A 24348-nucleotide genomic window follows, 5' to 3' on the forward strand; every position below is an offset into this window, starting at 1 on the left:
GCTCTGAGCAGTGCTGTGAAGCTTACCTCAAGTAAATGTGAAACAAGGCTTCCTCGGGAGGAGAAATGTGTAGTTAGATGGCAGCTGAGGGTCAGGCTGCTGTCTAAAAAGGGGTGAGTCTAGAAGAAATGTAGGGAATGACTGAAGAGCATACAAGGAAATACTGATGGACATCAAAGGAAAGCTGGTGTTGGAAAGGTGTGGGTGTTATACTTCACCTGCACTTGGAGTATTGCATCTTCTTAGATTTGTAGTGAGCATATTGCAAAAATTGAATCATAGGTTCATATAAGTTAGAAGGACGTTCAAATGTAATCTAGTCCAACATCTTTTGTCTGAAAACCCTCCTATTCTTAGTACTGCCCAATCCATTTCCCACTTATATTAATAAAAAAAAATAATGCACATTCTGTTAACCTGCTCTGGCAGGAGCCAAAGGCATTCACAGGACGAGGCTTCTGCTGACTGTCCTGGTTTTGCTGCTTCTGGTTCTCTAAAGTGTTTTCCTCTTATCGCTGTGTAGTGCACACTGGAAATGATCAATCAAGGCTCATGCACAGGATCTTTTCTTGCTAGCAAGTGAAAAATCAATTTGTGTTCGAAGGAGTAAACAGTAGTATGAGCTTCATCTCCCCAGAGTCAAAATGGATTCCTTGATAAAGAGATGACAATGAAAGCTGAGCTCTTGATGTATATGCACATAGGTGCTCATATGCAAGAAATGAGAGTGGGTTCCTGCATTCACTTAACATGCAACATTTATCTTTCCAGTAAAACAAAGATAGGAAGAAGAGATTACTTGTTGAATGACAATTGTGCATCAATAAAGCCAGGGTTTTTTTTTCACTAACAGTTTATCCAGATGAAAATGTAGTCGGTCAGTTCTGGCAAAGACATTATTCATTGTGTATTTCTGCTTTCTGACACTACATTTGAATTTTCAGAACTACTCTGACAAGTCTGTTGGAAGATTTTGTTGCTAACATATTTGAGAAATGCCTGCTGTTGGATGTAAATTACAGGGAAAAGAGACTGTATATGATTTTCTGTGCTGCAAAAACAAATTCTGATCTCATGCAGGTTATAAATTGTCCAGGAGGTAAAAGTGGTCAAGGAACTGTTGAATGAATAAATGGAAGGTTAGATCAACATGACTCATCAGATATTGTAACCATTCACCCGATGTCATTTGATCTGCTTAACATTAAAGGTTACTATTCCCTCACTTTTAGATTTCTGCCCTCCTTCCCTCCCTTTAAAGTTTAGTACTGAGCCATCCAAGCCATACATGAAACCTTTGGTTCCACATCGTTTCAGTTTTGTTCTCTCTTGTGACACCAAAATGTGAAGAGAGCCTTATAATGCTGGCTTGTATTAGGTGGAATATTTTGACCATCTGACCTTTCCTTTCTTATTCTTTCATTTTTTTTAGCAAGCAATATTTAAAAGTAAACATGAAGCAGTTTGATGCAAAAGAGTTTTGCCAGATTAAAATGAAATTGGAAGATGAATTCAGTGTAGCATGTAGCTGTTGTGGAATCTTTTTGTTTTGATTGACATTTTATTACCTCAGGACGTCTGTCTGCAGCTTATGTAATATTCACTGTTCTTGAGTCTGAGGTTCATGAATGCACTGCCGGCCGAGAGAAGAGCTCATGATGTGAAATGCAACTACTCAGTCTTATGGATGCCAAAGTCCTGGAATCTGTCCTTTCAGCTGAGTTAGACCATGCTGCTCACAAAGGAAAAAAAAGCACCAAAAGTGTGCAGAAGTGCAGGCTGTGGCCTCCTTTTCGGAATCTGATTACCGATAAAAGCTGAGCAGGAGACGGGGTGGAGAATCACATAATGGGTCCTAAACTACTTGATTTTTATCAGATTAGGAAAGTGGTAGTATGGGATGGATGTCCAATCTTGACTAAACTACAAGAGGAATGTGGTATTTTATTAATGGCAATTCTAATGCCAACTTTGTTACAGCAGTAGTACTCAACAAGTTGATGAATATTGTATCTGCTGTGTTTCATTCTGTCCTGATGAATCTGCTTGGATGCCATGGTGTGCCAAGTGGGCCTGCTTGCACTTGTTAGCTGAATGCAAGTGTTTATGGACGATTAAACTTGCAATTTTTGATTTACACTTTGAAAGACTGAGAGGTTGTTTTTCCTTTTTTTTTTTTTTTTTTTTTTTTCCAGGATAGACTAAGTTTCTAATAGATCTGTGCCTTTCAAGTCTCTTAGAATGTGTAACTGTAGCATGAATTTAGAAAAATGGTCTCATTTCTTTAGAAATCCATTAATAGTAATGTACTGAAAGACTCTTACATTGATCTTCTCTCTGATAGCCATGTTGTAATAATTATTCTTTTAATGTTTGCATCAATCTAAATGTTTTCCTCTTTGTGCTAGCTCCTACTTGGATCTCCCTATATGATAATCACAGCACTTTGACATCTTGCATTACTTTAATACCAGTGATTCAAAACAAAGCAATGCCAAAGGGAACAAAAGTTCTGTCAAGCCATTAAAATCTTCTTTGCCATTAACACAATGAAATTGATGCATGAGCATTTAAAGTTATTAGCAAGTGCTGCCAGCAGAAGCTGGTTGGGATTGCATAATATATAGTGGGCTTTATTAAAGTAAAATGGTATGTTTATTGTTATTATCATCATTAGTTCTGAAGTAACATAAACAGGGCTGTGAATTGGGAGAGGACAGGGAAACAAGAAGGAACATGCTCTGCACTGTGTAAATAGTCAGGGACACAATTATCACAATTAAGACATTTTTAAACAAAGGAACACACATGGTATCTCGGCTAACCATTGAAAATGGCATGTGTGATGCTAGGGAGGGGTGTTAAAGAGGGGGCTTCTGTATCTCTGCTGCTCTAACTCTTCCCAGTCTGACTCACTCGGCTGGATTTTGGGCTGCTCCTGCTACTGCTGTGAGAGATTTTGTGGTTGCTGTGTATACTGTGGGCTTATTGGGGGAGTATTTGTTTTGTTTTTTCGTACTCCAACATACTAATTTTTCAATGAAAAAATCAGGAGTGTATTAGAGACATATGTACTCCCACTGAGCACTGCAGTAATAGCTGTGCTTGCTAATCTTTGTTGAAATTAACTATATTCCGTGCTGACTGGAGAGTTGGTATGAGGTAGGGAAAACACAGATGAGCAAAGAACTTGCAGGTACTGAGAGGGGAAGAAAGTTGTTTAAGTGAAAAGCAGAGAGATGAAGGAAGGCCAATGAAGCGCTGGAATATCAAGTCAGGCAGTATGAGGGTGGACTGCATGCCTATTGCAGTTAATGCTAAACACTGGGAGTTCTCAGCCTAGGTTTGTTAGGTAGAATTTGAGCTGAGTAGGAACTGGGTGAAAAAGGTAAGGCTCTTTTTTGGTCAGTTGAATGTTTTTAAGTGATATTATAGAAAATTTTAAGTTGCTGGGGTAAATAAAAATCACTAATATCCCTGCAGTGTAGTCATGTTCACTTGAGTACTTCTTTACCAAGATATTGATGAACTGTTGGAAATTCAGAGAACAGTGATGAAATAAGCCAAAGGGATGGAAAATCTTGTTTATTGGGAAAGAAGGTAAAAGTTGAATGTACAGCATTTGAGAAAAGTGGAGTATAATTCTGTATGTCCGTGCATGGTATGAATCTGAAGTAATTGCTTAGAGTAGTGTGAAGAGCTCTACAGAAAGACTGAGGTAACATTGAAAGCAAAATTTTAAGTTATCACAAAAAAAGGGCCAAATAGTTTCCAACACTGCTCCATATTTTATTGAGGGAAGGGATGGGAGACCCATTCCCCTACAGTTTTTGGGTCAGAGTAGCCACAGTACTAGAAGAAATGGGGAAAATGTGCAACATTAGCAGAGTGTGAACTTGGTGATCTAATAAGTGTTTCTGGTCTTTGACTTTTGTAGCCATGTGGATTTATTCTTGAAGCTTAGTGCTGGTTGAAATACAGGAGGAAAGCCATAGCCGGTGCTTTTGGTCAAGCTCTATAGCAGATTAGGATGGCAGGGATTAAGTTTAGTCATGAGTGTCTTTAACCAAACTAGTTACCAAGGGCAATAAGGTAGAAGCATCGGGCAGAAAGCTCTCTCTAAATATTTATGGTACAAATATGGGGTTTGGTACCTTCCTGAATATTGTCTCTTCTGCTGCTGCTGTATCCTCATGATAAGAACCCATCATAACTACCTGCAAGTGCTACAAAATGGTTATACGTATGGGTCGTGTCTCCCTGTTTACATAATTGTTCACAGTATTTAGAGGTTTTGTGCTCTTTCATGTTCTCAGAATGAGGGATTGTGGCAAATGCTGCAAGTGCGATTTAAATGAGTATTTTCAATTAGAAAACGTTAAGGACAGCACTGTGTGTGTGTGTGGGTATGGTTGTGTGCATATCGCACCTTTTGAAGGGGAGAAGGAATATCTGTCAAGCCTCTTGAGGTGAATTCCTGTGTGGTGTTCAGTCTTCAGAGGATGCTTAACCTGCAACAGGCTGATGAAGTGAGGGACAACAAAATCAGCAGCCGCTCTTACAGTCCAACCAGTATTTTACTACAGTATATGTTTAAGTTTTAAGAGCTGTCTTGGCTGTTAGCCTATTAAGCTGTAGGATAAGATAGTTGATGATAACAGCTTTCTCCTAACTGTTATCACCTCTGTCCTTTGCTGCAGCATGCAGCAAGTTAAAACAAACCTCGCCTTCTCTCCGAAGGCTGCCGATAGGACTAACAGTGGGATCTTCTTCAATTACAGAAGTTTCAGGCAATTCTAGTGCCAGTTCTCAACTGTGAGGAAATCAGAGTACTTTATTGCTTCCAAAGTGTTGTTAGTAGCACAAAACAGTGTGGAAGGAAAAACCAACTTTTGACAAAATGGGTCCTGCTGATGATTTATGTTGATCTGAACTGGAAAGTTTGGTAGGCAGCAAGAGTGGCACAGCAGCCTTCAAACAGAGGCAGTTGCTTGTTATCTGTTCACCTGTGTGGTTGTAGCGACCGAACTTTGCATCCAGCACCTGACTAAGCATTTCTTTTTTTTCTTTAAACCTAGGTTACCCTTCCCAATGACTCCAGCTGTGTGGAAGAAATATTACGGGTGAGTAATAATGTCTGCTTTTGTATTCTTCATATAGCTGTAGTGCTGTTATTTCATCTTTTGTGAAGAAGGGTTATATGGCTGTCTTTAACGCTGTAGTTAAATAATAACATATTAGTGGGTCTGTGCTAGAGAGACATGGTTAAGGGGTAGGCCAAGGGTGCTCCTTAGTGAGTAAGGTCGGTTCACATAATACTCTGCATCTGCCAGCTTGTCTTGGTCAGGATTTACACACGTTCCTGTCCTTGTTTAAGCTCTGTGAGTCTCTCCAGGACACATTTCTCTCCTGCTCTGAGGTGGAGTTGCCTTAGTTCTCCCACTCACAGACTGACCTACAGTATACCTTTTCCTGTTTTCCCCCAGACTACAGTTGTTCATCGTTCATGGTTTTGTTAAAGACCTACAGACGTATTTTTCCTGGCAGTGCTCTGGTCAGTGGATGAATACAGAAAAATTAAGCAACCACTCCAAACTGAGCATGGCTTAATTGCAAGAAGATCATATAACAAGTAAAAGGGGAGTGTGAACAGTAGTTGTGTATATATATAAATCTGTTACTTTAAGTGTAAGACGGGCTTCTTCCCAGACACCCCAACTTTGATGTCCCCTGGGGGCAGGTTTGCAACCCACCGGTCCCTATCTGGGCTTTCAGGTTTTATCCTTATGGGTTGAGTTTGTCGTCTATCAGAGCTACCTCCCTGGGATTGCTAGCCAACCTGCTGGTTTTCGGTGTAGAGGGGATAAAATTTCAGTGGGAATTTGTGCCGGCCGTGTCCTTATCACTAGAAGCAACTGCTGCAAAGTAACCCAGACCTGAAGTCATGTGTAACAATTGTGCCAACTTGCTTGCAAAGACATGGACTTATTCTTGCTTATAAAATAAAATAGGCTTCTCAGTATTCATTGCAATTCAGAGTTAAATAGTTTTGGAAACTTGTTCCTGTTTTGTGTACACACGTTATCTTGGGGTGATATTGATGTCCTTATGGGTTGCCATTGTTGCTGCAGGAGTAGTTTGAACCAGCAGGCAAGCATGCACATGCTGACCTGCAGTAACAGAGGAATGTGCATCTGCATGTGCACCCAGAAGCAATGAATGGAAGGAAATAAGTAAAATTAAGTTTCAACCTTCGAAGTGAGCAGGGGTTTATTACCTGTAGAACACTAAAGGAGCAAAAGCAAAGAAAATGTTGAAAGATTGTGCAAAATACTTGGTACATTTTAAATGTCTTCTTCCCCTGTTTATATATTTCAGTTAGGTTCATTACTGTAGTTGGAATGAATGACTTCTTAGCTGGGGAAAGCAGTTGTTTTCAGTAAACAGCATCAAAAGAAAATGTGATGTAACAAACTTCAGGGATCAGTTATCAGGGTGACAGTTTTAATGTGGGAGCAATGTATATAAATCACAGAAGCAGAGGTGTCTTTTTTTCTAATCAAGAGGAGGTGATCCTATTTCCTACCCTGTGACTGTAACTTGACTCAACAAAAAGAGGCAGAATGTCCCAGGCTTCCTTCTGAAACCCACTGAGACTGCTGCAGGACTTTCTGTTGTCTCCAGAGAATGGGGATGAACTGCAGAGCCCCTGCAGCTGCAGGCAGCACCTCCTGCCACCAGTAGGCTGTTAAACTCTTTGGCAGGTTTCTGTGTCTCTGGGGATCTGTCTCACAAGGGTATGTAATGGGCACCCAAAAAAAGGGATACGAACCAGCAGAGCTTTCTTGACTGCCAGGTGCAGATTGCCTGGAGTCACCTCCTGTGCTCAGCCTTGCCATCCAGCTGTGGAGCAACCTGTCAGCCATAGCCGCAGGCATAGCCAGAAGCTGTCGGGAGCATATGAAACTGCCTGTGCCGGGGAGCAGGTAGGGAGGTACGGGCTTGGCGTGGGGCAGGTGAGCGTGGGACCTTGGCCATGGTTCACCTGGGCTCTGCGCTCCCTTGCCGCACGCACAGTTAGGTGGGTTTGCGCGCTCTGACACGCTGAGGGTGGCTTAGTATGCCATCGGCATGGCGTTAGGCAGCTCTGGGCGCTGACAGGCTGTCTGCAGCCTTCTTGTAACCTGTCTGCAAGCGGGCTGCAGGCTGCCAGCCAGGCCCTGCGTGTATGAAAGCAGCAGGTTACCGAGCCGCTTCTGGGGCCACCTGTCACAGGCCCAGCAAACCCCAGCCCCAGCTCGCGGCCTTCAGTGGCAGCGTTTTAAGCTTTCAGCTTCGTGTGTTGCTGAAGCACATGTGGAGGTAGAAGGACCTGAGTTTTGTCAATGACTTTGTTCTTCGCAAATTTATAATGCAGAGTAAGCTAGCGGGAAATGTGTTTGGGCTGCATGCAGAGTATCATATTCTACTTGACAGGCAACAGAGAGAAAGTCAGCAAGAGAATGTGATGCCCAGCAGTGGTCAAAGTCCAGTCTTCAGGCTTCCCATGGGGGTCCTGTGTCAGGACATTCAGGCTGTGTGCTCAGATGAAAGGATGACCCTTGGTTTCAGCAGCAATTTATGCTTTGAGAACCTGGATTAAGTTTTCAGCCCTGACAGATGCTTCTGGCCTTTTGGGACCATTTACTTAGGCTCTGAAGAGCCTCTGGGAGTGTGGGCCTCAGGTCCATGATGGCAGTTTTCCCAGGTAAAAATTAGGCTATTCACATTTCCATCCTGTCATGGATGTGTCAGAGGTAAACAAGAAAGATTACGAGACAGTCAAGACCTGCAGGTGGACAGACAGGGTGGTGAGAGTGTCCATTTTGACCAACCAAACCGTTGGCAACATCAGCACATTCTGCTCTGGCCATGTCCGCTACTGCGCTGTGCACCCCCGAGTGCCAGAGCAAGGATGCTGCCTGCCAGTTTTCCTTGAGAGTATTTCATGCCTTGAAGTTGCTTTTTATCCTTTTTTTTTTTTTTAAAGTCAAGAGTATTAAGTGACTTAATTATGTTTCACCCCTCAGAAAAACACAGTAACTCTTGTAACTCTTTTATGGGTTTTTTTTTTTGCTAGACTTTACAAGGAAGAGGTACCTAAGCTAAGATCCGTGACCTCTGATTTTACAGAGCTTTTTTTTCAAGCTGAACTTGATTAATGTTTTTTCTAATTGTAGAAGTTTGCAATTCCTAATCTTTCTTTTTTTTTTTTTTTTTTTCCTTTTCCTCCCAGGACAGAAAGGTTTGATTGGGTTTATGGTCAAAATTTCCAGCCAAGTGAGGGGAAAGGTCTTGAGTCCATTCAGACCCCTGAGTATTTAGAGACAAAATCCTTCAGATTTCCTGAAATGTTTAGCTACTTATGTCATCATCTTGTGTAAATGCTTTAAGGACTGTTCCTGATACCACAACCAAAGGTTAATGGCAGACCAGTCTCCTGTTGATTTTGCTTTTCTAATCAGGATGGCTGAGAACGTCGTTAAAATAATAATAATAATAATAATAATAATAATAATAATAATAATAATAATAATAATAATATCATCATCTTGTATAACTAAGGCCAAGCTGTAAAGGTAGTGCAGGGCATTTGCATTTAATACAGGTTGCTAATACCAAATTGAATGATGAAGGTGAATACACTGGTGGTCAGTACACCTTTTTTGGTTCCAAAATGTGGCTTATTTTTTTAAACCAACACTGAAATATCCACTTTGAAAGCATGGATGATGCGGAAAACAGGCAATCCACAGTGTGTGTGTGTGTGTGTGTGTGTGTGTGTAGTTCACATTTCATTAATGTGGATTTAAATTAAATTGTCACTTGCTATGTGCAGCCATTGAAAAATGAGTTCATTGAAATGTTGTGATACAAAGTGTAGACAGGGCAGGAGAACTGACATTTTAAAACAGTATTCTGAAGCTGTGACTTGTGCCACTTGTACCAGTGCTTTACATCAGTGTGCCTTGCTGGTATTGCAGGCTATGTGACCCACCTGATGGCCTAGGCATGGGGGGGGGGGGGGGGGGGGGGGTAGGTGTGACACTGAGTGTGAACTAGCAGCGATCCTTTTTATGCCTAGGAAGGGACCTCCCTTAGAATTGGTTTACCTCTGGGTAAAGAGGTGATAAGCATACAACATTACATGGGAAAGAAAGGAAATTTTATTTAACTAAATTTTCTGGAGGACTTGTAGCACAAATTGAAACTTTGGGCTAGCTGTTTAGGCAATCGATTAGATGTAATCCTGCAGAAGTGAAGCTCTGGTCTGTACACATAAAGCTTTCGTGTCTGTGTTGCTAACCATCTGGGCAGGCACTTCTGTCTAAAAATCTGTCCCTGCTTAGAAGAACAAAAGAATTCTTGTAGGTACATATTTGCTGTAGTAAGGCATCAAGTAACTAGATGGACTTCTGATGTTATGTGGACAGCTGTGTTATTAATTAAAAGCTTTCTCGTCTGGAAGCAAACAAATCCTAAATATAATTCAGATTGTAATTAGTGTAAAAATAACTGGTGTTAAATGAGCAAAGCCTGTAATGTGTATGGTCTTCTATTCTTCTGATGACTAGCTCAAGTCTAATGACATTGCAGAATATGTAAATTGATCAGCAGGTGAAAATGCCCTTGACTGGGCAAATTATGTGTAGTATTACCTTCCTCATGCCAACTGAAAGCACTAACAGATTTAATATGTATCATCCATAGCTGAGGTGAGCTGTTCACAGAGCAAAATTAGACTGTAACAGATACAGCCCATTATTTGCCCCTCAGTAATTGTTTTCTCTTCTAAAACACAAACCAACATTGAAGAACGATGCTAAACCTAATTATAATAATTGTAATTTGAAAAATACAGGTACACTGTCCAGTGTGGTTACAAATGCACTTAGTAGCTGACAGGCAGTTTAAATATTTTCATGTGGAATCTGGGGGCTTGCTGGGGAGGACATGATGTGAATTTAAAATGATTATCCAGACGTCATTGGACAAGTGAATAACGAGCTGACTGGCCTAGTAAATCATGTGAACCTGTCAAATGTGGGAACACGTTGGGGAGGAGATGATGTCAAGTAACAGTAACTTAGCAACCTGGCATTTAGCTGTCCAGAGAATGAGTAAGAGTAGCCACTTTTAAATAGCTGAGTAAATAAATGAATCCCTATATGTCTTAGGTGTGCTATAAAAATAGCCCAGCACCGTATGTTTTGTGTCAAGCTGCTTCTTTCTCCAGGATAAGGTGATTTATTATTTCTATTGAAATGAAAAAATGGATTGAAAAGTTAACCCACGTGTAAATGTGTATCTGCGGCCTTTGTCCCTCGTCTGGCGTGCAGCCTTTGGAAGCGTGTAAGGAACGGATAATAGCCTGCTTTGAAAAAGGCAATATGTTACCCTGTAGGGTTGGTTGTTTTGTTGGTTTTTTTTTTTTTCCTTTGGACTTTGGCTTATGTACATGAAGATTTGGATGGATAAAAACAATTAATTTCTTAGCAATTTCCAAGCCATTGCATTTTCAGCTTTTTATCAGCATTTTCTTAATGGAGGCAGAACCAGTTTCTGCTCTCACATAAAAATAAATCAAGGGGTAATTCCACTGACCTCTGATCTCATTTGAGTTCATTGAATTCTTCTTCCTCCCACACTGGTATAAATTGGCAGCAGCTCCACTTACGTTGCTGCTGCTGTTATTAAATAAAAAGGAGTTACCCCTGCATTACTTTAGGTATACATAAAAGAAGCAACTATTCCTTTACTCTGATGACTCTCTAGATGTAGTCTCAATCCAGAAAAACGGAAATGCTGTGTAGTTCTTTGAGAACAGTTCATTCCTGGTTTAGTAGGTGATCAGCTCAATTCTCATCTCAGTACCAGCACAAACGTTCAGCAACAATTCCAGGAAGGTCAAAAGTAGCTTTTTCCCAGCATTTTGTGCACTGTCCAGGCGTATACACGCAGGCATGGTGAGATCAGTAAATGGAGTCATTTAAGGACAGTCTGGCGTAGGCTTGAAGTGCAAAAGGCTCTTTAGGAGTTGGAGAATGCAGCCTTAGGTCTTCCCAGTTTAGAGCAGACCCTTAACACAGAGGCTTGCCTTGGCCATTGTGATTTACACCTAAACACAGCAGAACAGTTTTTGGCCATTCACCTTCACAGTGACAACATCGTAGTGCCACCCGTGAGACAGGCACCTCAGGAGCATTATCCCAAAGCTGTCTATTATGACTTGAAGGTACATAATGTAGAAAACTCAGATCTAACTTCAGGCTAGCTGAGTAAGAAGCTGACATGTGTCAATGCTCAAGTACTTAGCTTACGCGGTGCGTTCTGTGGGCCGCTGTTGCACTGCTGGCACGGCGCAGGTTAGATAGTAAAGGAGTTCACTTGTGATGTAGATATGTACTATAAATCTGCTTTGTGCTGCAAGATCAACGCAAAGCAGGCTTCATGCTGTTGGGGAGGTGACGGGGAGAAAAGGTTGACTGTCTGATCTGACAAATGCGTGTGGGTGTGCAGTGTTTCCTGTATTCGAAAGGTGGTGTTTTGCACCTGCCTGTTACAGGGATAAATGCCTCTTCAAGATGTGAGGCAGCAAAAGATTAGACCTTTGTCAGGACAGACAAGCAAGGTCTGATTCCAGCCTGCAGGCACATTTATCAAATAAAGGTTTTATTTTTGTAGCAGTATTAAAGAAATTACTTAGCAAAGAACTTTGAAATGTAAAATCTGATCATCATGTGGGTCTATTGCAGCCTGTCTACACTGTAACAATAAAAAAAGATTACAAAAGGTATTCAGGAAAAGAGAGAGATTGCAGTGCGCCTATTTCAAACTCAGTATTCAGTTCAATTTTCTTATCTCTTAACCATAATATTTTAACATCTATTTTCATACTGCCAAATTGAAATATTGCTGATTTCAGTAGTATTATATAATTCTGCTGTCAATGCCAGATTTACCATTGCTACTAAAATGACTATAAAGTAAGCTGACATCACAAGAGTTTGGACATATATTACTGCTCCTGAAGAGATTGAAAGCACTCTCATGAGAAATGGATGACTAAATGAAAAAGTGTTAATTCTTATCTTTTTTCCAACCTCTTCAGCATCTCTTTTGCATCAAAACAACCACATTTTGTTCCTTTTCCTCATTGATAGTCACCTCAGAAATGATCCACTATGTATTGCAACATGTTACAACCTCGGCATCCTCACTCTGATTCAGTACCCTTTTATGATAAAAATAATGATACTTCATGAGTATATACAAAATAATTCTTTAAAAGCCAGTTCAAACAAAAGTAATTTAAGCAAAGTCATTGTCTTGGAGGAGAAGATACTAAGTTTTGCAGCTTCTGCAGAAGGTCAGGTTCACCCTCTGCAGCACTTACAAGTTTTGGTCACTTCATATACTACTTTTTCAAAGACCTCTAAGTTTCGTGGTTCCAGAAATAACTGGAAGTGAGAGGGACATAAATGTGGGAAAATGAATTGATGAGGTCTTGTAATTGAGTCGAGATTATCATAAAACTTAGATTCCTACTCCAGATTTGCAGACCCATGGGACCTGACTACCCAACCCTTTTCATCATTGTAAATAAAGACTTGTGTTTCAGTGAAAGTGCGAGAGAAAATGGACCCAAAGAATCTGGGATGTCAGATCAACTCTGACCTTTTGTATCCTCCGATGAATGAAAAAAGGCCCCAAGTGCTGGACTTGACAGAAAAACACTTGTACAGTTACAGTGTTTGACTGTAGCTGTACCAGGTGTCCGTTAAGGACCTTGTGGGCTGCATGAATTTATTGTGTAAAACCATGATTAAGTACTTCAGAGCCTGTTGTGTGCCTGTCCTGGAGTACTGCTGCCAATTCCAAAATGACCAGTAACAACTACTGGCACAGTATGCAGTGCGGTCAAGCAGAAAAGCCGTCTGAAGCTCCTATACTCCACTGACACATTACTGCCAAAGTGTTAAACAAAAAAAATATGTAGTCCTATTTTGAAATATAGGTAGTAGAATATTCCTCTGGTCTCAGATTAATCATTTCTGTTATTTCATCTTGTCCTGTCAAAATGAAACATGGTTAAATATGGGCATTGAGTGTTTAAACTGCTAGCAGTGTTACCTTTCATTTAAGTAGATTAATAATGTGTACTCTACATAACAAATTGCTTTAGGCACTGAATGAAGACATTGAAAACATTAAAATCGAGTTATGTTTTCTGAAATAGATGCATGCTTTAGAAACAATTCTAGTTTGAAATTACAAAGTCTGTAGCATCTTCTGTGGCTCTTTATTTCACAAAAGGGAAGGGGTCCATCCCTTCGGCCCTGAGGGGCAGGCGTTGTGGGTTTTAAGTCCTGGTAGGAAGCATCCCCATCAGTCAGCACTGCTGAAGAAGCTGGTGGGGCCCATGAAGGGAGGTTGGCCATATGTGGTTAGTCAAGAGAAACAGCTAGGAAAAGGCTGGGCAGGCTTGCAGTGTCCAAGGGAAGGCAGGGCTGGAAGATGTAACTAAATGAATCTTCAGAAAGAGTTTCAAGAACCTTCCTCTTTGAAATTCTCCTCTGAAGTTTCAGCTGGCCATGACAATGAAAACCTACCAAAAAATTGGTTGATGGTTGAAACAATGCATGTGAGGAAAGAACTAGAGAAATGAAGGAAAATGGACCGAGGGGCCAGATACTTGAGGCATGCTCAGTTTCACTGCTTTAACTACAACTACCATGTCGCAAACTTTGATGCTTCACTGCTCTTGTGCTCTTAGAAGGAAAGTAAAGAAAACAGGACAAAGGTGACACCTGGAGTAAACCTGAAGTTAGAACTTTGGATCTCATTGTTTCTCTCAGAGGAAATGGGTGGAAATGTTCTGTTACAGCCGGTATCAGGAATATTTGTTGCCATTTTACTCATGTACTGCAGTCTAAATTTAACTCAGGTCACTCCTAATCTCTGCTTCGTAAGGCAAGAATGCAGATACCACCTGAGTTACAGATCAAGAATTATGTCTTTCTCAAACACCCCCTGCATGAGCAGGTGGACTTTCCCTTTGGAGGAGTCATATGGTTACATGTTACCAACCTTGCCAGCCTCATGGGGTTTGTGAAAGCAGCCTAACATGGGAAGGCAACAGTCACCGTCTGTCCTAAGTTCAAGTTACTCCACATTCTGTAGGGAAAATAGTACTGGAAGCTGCCTTTCTGGGGGGAGCAATTTATGTCTTTGCTACTTGCCATTGATCTATAGGCTTTAATAGTGTCATGCGGCACAGTCAGTGGAGCTCTTTCTGAAGGTTTCTTCCTTCTTACCTGTGGCGATTGTTTCAGCTGTCAAAGTCTTCAGAATACACCACTTCATACCTGCCAGTAGAAGACTGATATGGTCCATCTTCCCATCTCTTTGAACATCCTCTCAATAAATGTTTGAATACATAGACTCAGATAAAATGTCCTACCTTTAATCTTCCTCTATAACCCCAAGATGCCACTTTGCTCCACGGTGTCTCCTTCTATGAAACAGGAGAATAGAACCTCACCCACACTGCCATCGCGCTGTGAAGTTAAATTAGTTGCTAGCAAAATGCATTGCAGTCCTCAGCTGGAATTATTCGTGTTATAATTGTGCAAAAGCAAGGCTCATTCAGATATGTAAAATTACACTACATACTGTGGCTTATCCATTTCTGTACAGAATTTCTAACATTTCTTTAAAGAAAGCGTGTCATTGAATTTAATGTTCTGAGAAACCTCATGAACTTCCAATCTATTTTAGCCATATATTTCAAATTGTGCTTATAATTGTGGGTTTTTATTGAATATGTAAGTTCCTTTCAATATCTTAATACAGTACATGGGTTTTAATACACATTTGAGAAGAATGCACACTGTGGATGGGAGGCACTTTTGAGCGTTTTCAAATTGTCACAGTAAAATTGTCACATTTGTTTAATTAGCCTGTAGATCCTGCCATGTTGATTTATGTCAGCTGTGTAACAATTTCTTTGGATAGCTAGAAAAGCTGACCAGAATGCTTTACTTTTTTTTTTTTTTAATCTTTTTACTTTTTCTTTCTTTTTTCTTCCCCCCCCCCCCCCCTCCCCATTTCTCACATTTCTGTTTGATTTAAAAGCAGTCATACAGGCACCCAGCCTTTCAGAAGTCAGCTGAAGAAAATGTCAGGCTGTAGCATTAGAAAGGAAAATGGTTTTATTAGTTGAAGTCATTGAGGTGTTGTTCAGAGGCAAGAGATAAAAACTGACTACAGACATGAATCTGAAGTTCAGACCTAAGTGCTCAGATTTATGTTTGTTCAACATTCTGCATGCACTATTTATTCTGCCTGCTGTTAGTGTTACTGTATTGCCTTCCAGGGCTCCGAAGGCGAGCACTCTGCTGTGGGTGTCACTAGAAACCCTCTTCTCCACAGTTTACAGCTCTTTAGGTATTTCCTGTATTCCAAAACTTCTGTCCAATATCTAAGCAAATATACTGCGGGGGGGGGGGGGGGGGGGGGGGGGGGGGAGGTGGAAATAATATGTACTAGTACTTTGCAGAGTGAAACAGGAGCAACATGGTCATACATGAACTTAGGAGTCTTGCATGAGTTGCTAATGGGAAAAAAGAAAAAGAGGGCAGGGTAGTGTTCATTGTATTTGCTCTTGGCTGAGTGGGTGATTTAAGGCATGGACCAAATTTCGTCTATGGAGCCAAGCTGGAAAATGGTGGGTACTGATCTCTTGTGAGGAATGCTTTGAGATCCTCTGATGGAATTTATTGCACAAGCTCTGAGTGTCAAAGGCCCCTTTGGGCTTTGTAGTCTATTAATTTCTTTGCCATGAGTATATGCTGTTAAAGAATATGTTGTTTGTGTACCCCAAAGTACACTAACCTTTAAAAATATTCTTCTGAGCCTCAGAAAAAAACCCTTGGTCTTTGGTTTTTAGGAGAACCTTCCCAGTAGTGATTTTTTTTTTTTTTTAATCAAGCCAATTAATCCCTTCCCGCTTATTCCAGCATTTTATCATTTCTGACCTCTTGAGCCCCCAGTCTTTTCAGTAAGAGGTCTGAGTTGCTAGTTTATCTGAAAAAGGTGCTTTGTACCAATCAAATGAAAACTGGTGCTCAGATTTTTTAAGAGCAGCCCCTTGTCATTTCGGAGTTCAGACAAAAACAAAGAACACAGCTTCAGCAGTGAGGTGTTCACTGGAGGCTTCTTTTCATGAAAATAGTTAACACTATTTTTTTTTTTCCTTGGCAATTGAGTCATTGTTGCTTTTAAAAGAAGTTGTCATGATCTCCTCATTACCATTTTTCTTAATATGGTAAGTGTAAACTACAAGAAAGCTATCATGTTTGAAAAGATACAGGAACCCTAAGGAATGTTACACTAACTGCTTGTGCTCTTTGAAAAGGCTTAGACTGAGAATTTGACTAAATGTATCATTCTGTCTCCTTTGCAGCAGCATTGTCATTTTGTAGTGTCTCACAACACAAGTTACCCTTCAAAATAAATGCCGTGTTACTGCATCTAGCCTTTGTATCTCTCCAGATCAACAACTCCTTTTGGTAATTGCTTGAACATGACAATACATTGCACTTTGTGCTTAAAAAAAAAAAAAAAAAAAAAAAAAAGTATGCTTTGGCAGGTTTATTCCAGTTTGTCCTTGTATGATAACTGGCAATTGTCAGTGTTTGACACCAGCTGGAGTTGCAAATAGCACTGGCTGCTTAGAGCTAACTAGCAACCATGGGTCTACTGGGTGGTCTTTTCCTGGGCTTGCTCCAAGTTTTTTCCAGATTGCTCATACGACCCCTGATAAACTATTACTAATGAACAGTTTGCTATTCCTTTTTGGCCATCTAGAAGCAACAAAGACAATGCATGTCATCGTCTAGTAATGTAGATATATAATTTTTAAATGCTGGGGCACCAAATTTACTGCATTGTAGAGCTGTGGCTTTTGAGTCCTATCCAGTAGTTTTCCTGTGGGAAAAAAACAGTAGTGTAGTGTTTGGAGACAGGAAGGTTATGGACTTTGCCATTTTTCAGCCCTGTTTTTAGGAGTTAGTTTATTTCAGTGTAGTTTGATGTCAGAAGGGTTTAAAAAACGCAGGCATAGAAGGAGAATATATTAATCTGCTGTATAGTCTGAACTTGCTGATTTCAGACCTTAGGACCACTCTGTGTGGGACCAAGCAACCTCAGCTGTCATACGTCTTAGTGGCAGTTCTGAGTATGTAATGTTTCCAACCTCAGACGGATTACCTTTGTAAGAAAAAACAAGCTGGGAAATGAGGAATCAAATACATGCGTGTGACAGTGGGAATCTGTCTACCAGAAATATTCTGAAGCCTCCATACCTTAATGGAGATCAAAAAAGACCTCAGCATGTTTTGGCTTCAGTTTTCTTTACTCTTTAAGCTGGCTTATTTGGGTAAGGCTGACATGCCAAAAAAGTGTATGTTGTATCAAAACATCTTCTATACATACATACATTTTTTTCTACACCTGTTAACTTAGCAGGAGTGGATCAAAGGGGAGTGTTGGCATGATTTACAGGACACACAGATGCAGGAACAGACCTGCTTCAAGGCACAAGTGAGGAAAAGGAAATCCAGACTGAAATGTTTGTTCTTTTCCAAAGGCTAAAATTACTATAATAAATTCCAGGTCACATGATAGGGTTTCAGGTGGCTGCTTAGGTCTTTCTGTAAGAGAAGAGAATTAAAGGATTGAGTGTGAGAGGTGGCAAAGACTCTACCTCTCTGTTACAGGCCAGAACCCATAGTATATTTTTTGGCAAACATGCTAAGCTTTTAACCTTACAAAAAAACAGGGTGCCAAATTAGAGGATCCAATGATCAGGCTTCAATTTGAAGTTTGCTGTCCATCCAGGACTCGCTGAATGCTGTTCAACCTGGTTATGTTGTCCGCCCACAATTTTTCAGCCAATATTCACTGTTCCTGATTTCCAGCCAATATTCAGAAGTTCCACCACTGCCCCAGGCATTGCATAAGACAAAAAATGAGACAGTCTTTGCCCTCAAAGCATTCATAGTCTCTGATGCAGGCACTGGGAAGATAATCATACTCTGTAGGGGAGACTGCATTCCTCACACACTGAGGGAGAAGCAAGTTTTCAACTGGAACACATGGTAGGGAAAGCACATAGATGAAGAGAAGGAACTGGTGAAAAGGGACAGCTTCTGTAAGAGCAGGTTTGAGCTTTTCTAGGTATTCACGGTGTCTTCACTTCAGCCTCAGACCACTGTTTTAATGGCATTACAGCTGAGGTGTTGATGAGACCATGTAAGAGGGAAACACGCAACATTAAAAAGAAATGCTGCCCTGGCACACCCACTCAGGAAAACCCATGCTGCAATACTGCTTGTGTGGTAAGCAGAATAAAAGAGATCTGGCAGAATCTTGGTTTTGAAGGCCAAAAAAACAGCTTTTGTGAAAGATTTCAATGTGTATTGTACAGCAGTGTGTGGTAGCTTCATTTCTTTGTATTTGATGACTAACAACTTGGAGTCCAATTTTAATGAAAGCAAATCATGGCTTACGCAAAGGAATTCAGCTTTAAACTCAAATAAGTTGCTTAACCTGCTTTTTTAATTTCCCCCATATGCTATTTCAGATAATTGATGCTCCTGTTTTAAGACTAAAGCTGGAGTCTTCTAGCGCAAGTTGATGCCTCCAAATTCCTGATGATTTTTAGACTCTGTTTCATCATATTGTCAGGATGTGGGTTGTAAACTGGTTACATGGGTCTAAAACTTAGTGCACAATGTAAAACTTAAACAGTTTCTATGCTAAGCCTACAGAAAGAGAAGTTTTGTAGTTTAGTCATTTAATTTTGCCTGATACTGAATTTGGATATTTTATTTTTTCACTACATTGGTATAAGTGGCTCCAGAAATTAAATGCATTTTGTAATAAATTACATGGATAAGGTCTTGTCATGTGACTACATAATTCACTGTTGTATTTTGTATGAAAAAAAACCAACCAACAAACAACAAACAGGAATTGATTACATCTGGCAATGTAAAGGAGATGGTGTAATGTATTGTATAAATGTGCACAGTGGAGTGCCTCAGGGTAGGTGCAGTCTTGTTTTGTAACTCTAAATTATAGTTCTGCTCTCCTCTTGTTGCGAACCCTAAATTTCAGAGAAGAAAACAGACGATTCAAGACATGCTTTTTTGCTTGTGAAGCTCAGGATGGATGGAACAAATTACCAGATTCCCTTAAACAAGTGCCAGCAGTGAATAGTTTCAAAACACAGTTGCTTATTTACTTGGGGAAATGTTGCCAATGTTTTTTAAATTGCAGAGATGAAATTATATGTTGGTATTAGTAACTTTTGAAAGAATTAGCTTTTTATTACTTATTGTGCCTTTGTTTATATTATACTGTTGTACTGCCAGGATGTTATGTTGTATTTAACAGTTCAATGCATACTTCCAATCTCTTGGGGCCCTCATGAAAATTAGATGTGCCATCGCTGGAGATGGTTACCAACAAGTATCATTCTGAATAAATAAAATCAATGGGATATGGCTGTGCATCTCAGTGGGGATGAGAAGCTGCCAAGAATGGGAGGTATTGCATTGGCCATACTGTCTACAGCAAGACTCTGGTGCTGTGTATTGGACAACGAAGTCACTAGTTTAGATACCAAGAGTGACAGATGAAGAATGCCTAGCTTTCTGGAAGTGGGTTTAATACATGTGACTGCAAGCACCTGGATATTTATCCTTAACTTTTAGGACTCTGAAACTGGTGTTAGCTGGTGTTACTTGAATATCCAATTTGGGATGCAGTATTAGATAGGATCTCAGCATGGCTGAGAATTAGTAAGTATGGAGGATCAGGATTTTTACCCTCATGGGTGCTCTGGTGTTCTTGAAGTGTGTGCTCTGTGAAAGACACAGCACCCACCACTGCCTGCCAGCATCCCAGGTGAGTGGGACCTCACGTCTGACCCATTCTGGCAGTTCCATGTTCCTGACCCATCAGTAGGTCAGTGCAGAAGAACAGCTATATAGAGGTATGCATACCTCACGTGACCCAGTATCTCACATGTGCTTGGCAAAAGTTCAAAGCTTTATTCATCCTCTCCTTGCCTGCAGCCATTACGGCCTATCTTTAACAAACCCCAGATACTCTGCAAGTAGACAAGATGCCTCTTGCCTCTCTTGGATGGGAAGTGGAGTTACCTCAGTGTCACTATTCCTGGTCAGTACATACCTGTCTTTGGACTCTGAAGGCTCATGGAATGTCACGGAGACAACCCTGGGTCCTGTTTATCTCCTGGACTTTCACTAGAAAGCTTAGAGAGTGGTCTAAGACAGACAGTGTGGGCCAGGGAAGCAATCATACATGCAGGATGCATCTACCTTTGAGTTCATTTCTTAGGCCTCCTTTTTCCACAGAACTCTTAATTTTGTCTCGTTGCATAAGACTTGTCAAGAGAGCTCTCCCATGTGCTTTGTTTAAGGTCCTGTTTCATTTTTTACACTGTGCGATTCTACCTCACCGATTATGTTGTGAGACACACACACACCCACACCCCCCCCGTGTCCTTCCTGCACTTTACTCATACAGATAGCCTAAACCTGGCAAGAGTAAGGATACAGCTCTTGTTTTGTTGCAGTTCGCCATAATGATGTTTCTATAGTAGGACACTTAGGGAGTTGTGCTGCATGTTCCTGAAAATACCAAGAATGTTTGAGGAGCTGCTCGAGGCCACAAAACATACTTGGGATTGAATTGAAGGACTGGCCTTCACACTCAGGATGGTTTTTGACCACATAATCTTCCTGAGGTGGACCTTGAAGAAAATTATCCTGATTCACTTTGGGGAGAAGTAACCAACCTGTTTCACAGAGGAGCCTTGGGAATGAACTATTATATGCACAGCATGGACCATTTGGCGCCCAGGACCCAGCATGGCGCTAAATCATTTGACAGTGTTGACGCACTATTATATAGGCTGTGGTTACTTTTAGGATTGTGTTGGACTTGTTAAATTGGAACCTGGTGGTGGGTTCATGTGGTATAACATCATTACTTTTCCCCCTAAAACAGCCTCTTGAGCTGAGATACCTTCTCACTGTAATGGGGCATTGTTTTTCTTCACATGCACAAGATTGGTTAGAGCAATAAGTACATCAATCATGATTTGCTATTTTTTTATTGTCTTTTAAATGCTCTAAGCAAAGAATGTGAGTGTTATTAGCTGTAAAAGCTACAGTGAGGAAAATGTATGGAAAAGTGTGAGGTATATGAGAGTCAGTATTGAGAAACTCAGCTGAAAAATAAAATGCCCATATTGCTATCACTTTCTTTGTGGCTTTCCAAATATTAACAAAAGAGGAAAGGAAAATGTATCTTGTAAAGTTTGTAGTCAACTGCTATTGGCATCTAAACCAATTTCTGCATTCATTTTCACTGAATACATTTTTTTTTCTTCCCTGTCTTTCCCCTTCTTGTTAATATGGAAAAGAATATTAATTTGCCATGGGAGGATATGAAATGCTTCCCATTCCCCACTTGGGCAAAGGGAACTTATTTGTTGTCATTGATAAAACCCACAAGGTGAACACTGTGGTTTTAGATTATGGTCAGGGAAATGGTTGCTTTCTGTAGAACAAACTCTTGCTTTTCAATAAGAAACTCATGCGTGCATGCACTGTATTTCCAAATGGCTTTCTAGTAGTTTTTGGTACAGTAGCAAGATAAATTCTAGTATGACAAAGCCATCATTGCAAATGCTGCTGCATTGTTCCTCCAAAAATATGTACTGGGCACTAGCCACTGGCAATACATTTGCTAAAACATTTGCATGAGTAAAAAGGTTGCTGCTTTAACATTCATACCAGGAAAACTGCCTTTCTCTTTGAGGCCATCACTGAAGTATTCCCCTCCTGTCCCTTACAGGAAAAAAACGGTGTGGTATCCCTTTGGTGTTGAGAATTTTTTTGAGCACTGAAACATGGCAAATGCATATCCATGAATGTATCTATAGTGTCCCTGTCAATACTGACAATGTATCAAAACCCCTTCCTTAGGAAGCCTTTGGCTCAGTATAAAGCAGGCCAGATTACTGGTCAGGATACTCCCAACTGCTCAGGCAAATTTTCTGTTCCTTCATAAGGAATATGAATGAAAAACAGCCCATAACTTTATTGCCTTTGTGTTCCTTTAGGCTTTAGTGTCATTTGCTTGTACATGTATAAATATATATATATATGTATATATTCATTCTTTCCTTAGCCTTTTCCCCAGTGATGAAACGGGCTGAGATGTGTTTTTAATTCAGTATGCATCACACACATGAAAAGAGGCTGCCCCTCATGCATTACTGGCTTCATAGCAGAGAGAGTTTGATCAGGTTTGTATGAATGCAGAAACCAGAAAGACACTGTGAAACAAGACATGCTTTTTATTAAGGTTGCATTGATAAATAGTTAATAAAACATTAATAAATCATTAATAGAGTCTTTAATAAATGGTAAATCACTTAGTTATCTTTATTCCATCAAGGCAGTAGGTTGCTTAGCACCAGCTGTAACATGAAGCTTATAATAACCTTAGAACATCTATTCATCATACATTAATTTTTTTCTGAATGCAAGTTTAACATACTGTGTAACCAAAAACTGGAGAAAGTTTAAAGCAACAGATTTAGCTAAGAGTTAAAAGGACTGAGAAGGGCAGTTGACAGACAATACCACAGATAAGGTCTCTTTAACAGCAGTGGCCTCAGATTCCATTTATTGCTAGGAATTCATGCAGGGCTGCTCCTCCTCCTGCTCCTCTGGCTGCCTTCTAATGATGTGGGCAAAGTGTCAGTCCTGAAACTGCCTTTGTGGACCCTAATGCCACAGAAGAAAAACACCAGGATTGTTGCTTTCTTCTGCTGCTTTTTTGCGGATCTGCTGTCCACAAGAGAGGCAGTAAGGGTAGAGTTCGGCCAACAGAGATCTGTCAAACTACAGAACAAGAAAAAGGGCTGGGAAGGGTTTTAGAAATCTCATCGTGTACTCCACATCCCTGTCCCAATGCAGGAATCAATCCCGCCTAAGCCATTCCTGACTGATGCATGCTAATCTCTTCTAAGTGTGTTTCTCCAAAGATGGAGTCTGTGTAGTTCTTTGAACAATCTGTTTCAGTGCTGCATGGTCTTTGCCATTAGAGAGCATTTTCTTATGTCTAACTGGAATCTTTCTGGCTGCAATTTAAGTTCATATCCACCATAAAACTGGAAAACAGATTATTCTCTCCTTTAGCAACAGCTCTTTCTGTAATTGAAGACTGTTCTCATGTCTCCCCTCAATTCTCCCAAGGGAAGTAGCATGAGCCCTATATCTTGGGAGACTTCAAATTAGATCAGGCTAAGCAGTTTAGAGTGCACTGTAGGAAGGGAAGCTGCCTCAGTAGGAACCCAGAGTACACAGTCTAGCTGCTTTTTTCCATAATGACCTCTTAGAGCCTGGCTCAGTGCTTTTATCCATATTTAAAAACACTGCAAACTTTCTTTTCAACAAGAAGGAAATGATGGAAAAATGAAATACAGAGAAAGGAAATAAATCTTGAAGGCAGCTATTAATTTTAGGAACTGGTTTTGTAAAGTTATTTACCATCTGCCCCATATCCCCGGTTCTTTCCTCCCATTTAAATTGTGATTTGGCCTTATACCTCCACAGCCCTTAAAAAGTTTGCTTGGAGTATTTGTAGTTTTGGTGATTCATTAGATCGTGTCTGCATGTGTCCTTCTTAGCTACTTACCTAAGGGCTTTTATAGCTGAAAGAAGCAAACTTAGTCGAAGAGACGAGCGTGCTTAGCTTTAATAAATAAAGCACATGGAGTCTATTAAAACAATGTTTAAATAATTTTCAGAAAGGAGGATGCTTGATGTTACTACATCAGAGGACCACAGTGACTTTTAAGCCAACAAACTGTGCAGGTTTACTTTCTCATTTAATCTCCAGGTCTATAAAAAAAATGCATGCTTCCATAGCAGTCATCTACCCACTCCAACAGTTAACATGATTTTGGAATTATTTTAAGTCCAAACCATGTGAAAATAAATCCTAACTCAATTTTGTGGGATTACTTTGTTTCCATTAAATTCCTCTTTAAAGCATTTCATATGCTCGGTTTTATTATTTTTACTTCCAGGAATTTCTAAATACTTCCAAATTTGGATTGATTAAAGTTTTTTAACTTTTCCTGGAAAAAAAAAATACGCAATTCCCTGCCTGCTTTCCCAGGTATTTACAAACCAG

The 24348-nt window shown here is 40.3% G+C and overlaps 1 protein-coding gene across 2 annotated transcripts in view; it reads left to right on the top strand.

Moving 5' to 3' along the window:
• The window catches only part of AFF2 (ALF transcription elongation factor 2), a 351165-nt gene that overhangs the window by 181025 nt on the left and 145792 nt on the right, over positions 1–24348 (top strand). For both annotated transcript variants that reach the window (XM_056360134.1, XM_056360135.1), the window contains exon 4: positions 5079–5123. In XM_056360134.1, coding sequence (XP_056216109.1) covers positions 5079–5123 — 45 coding nt within the window. The remainder of the gene's footprint in view (positions 1–5078; positions 5124–24348) is intronic.

This window comes from Falco biarmicus, chromosome 14 (assembly GCF_023638135.1).
Source record: "Falco biarmicus isolate bFalBia1 chromosome 14, bFalBia1.pri, whole genome shotgun sequence".
In the NCBI taxonomy this organism is placed as follows: domain Eukaryota; kingdom Metazoa; phylum Chordata; class Aves; order Falconiformes; family Falconidae; genus Falco; species Falco biarmicus.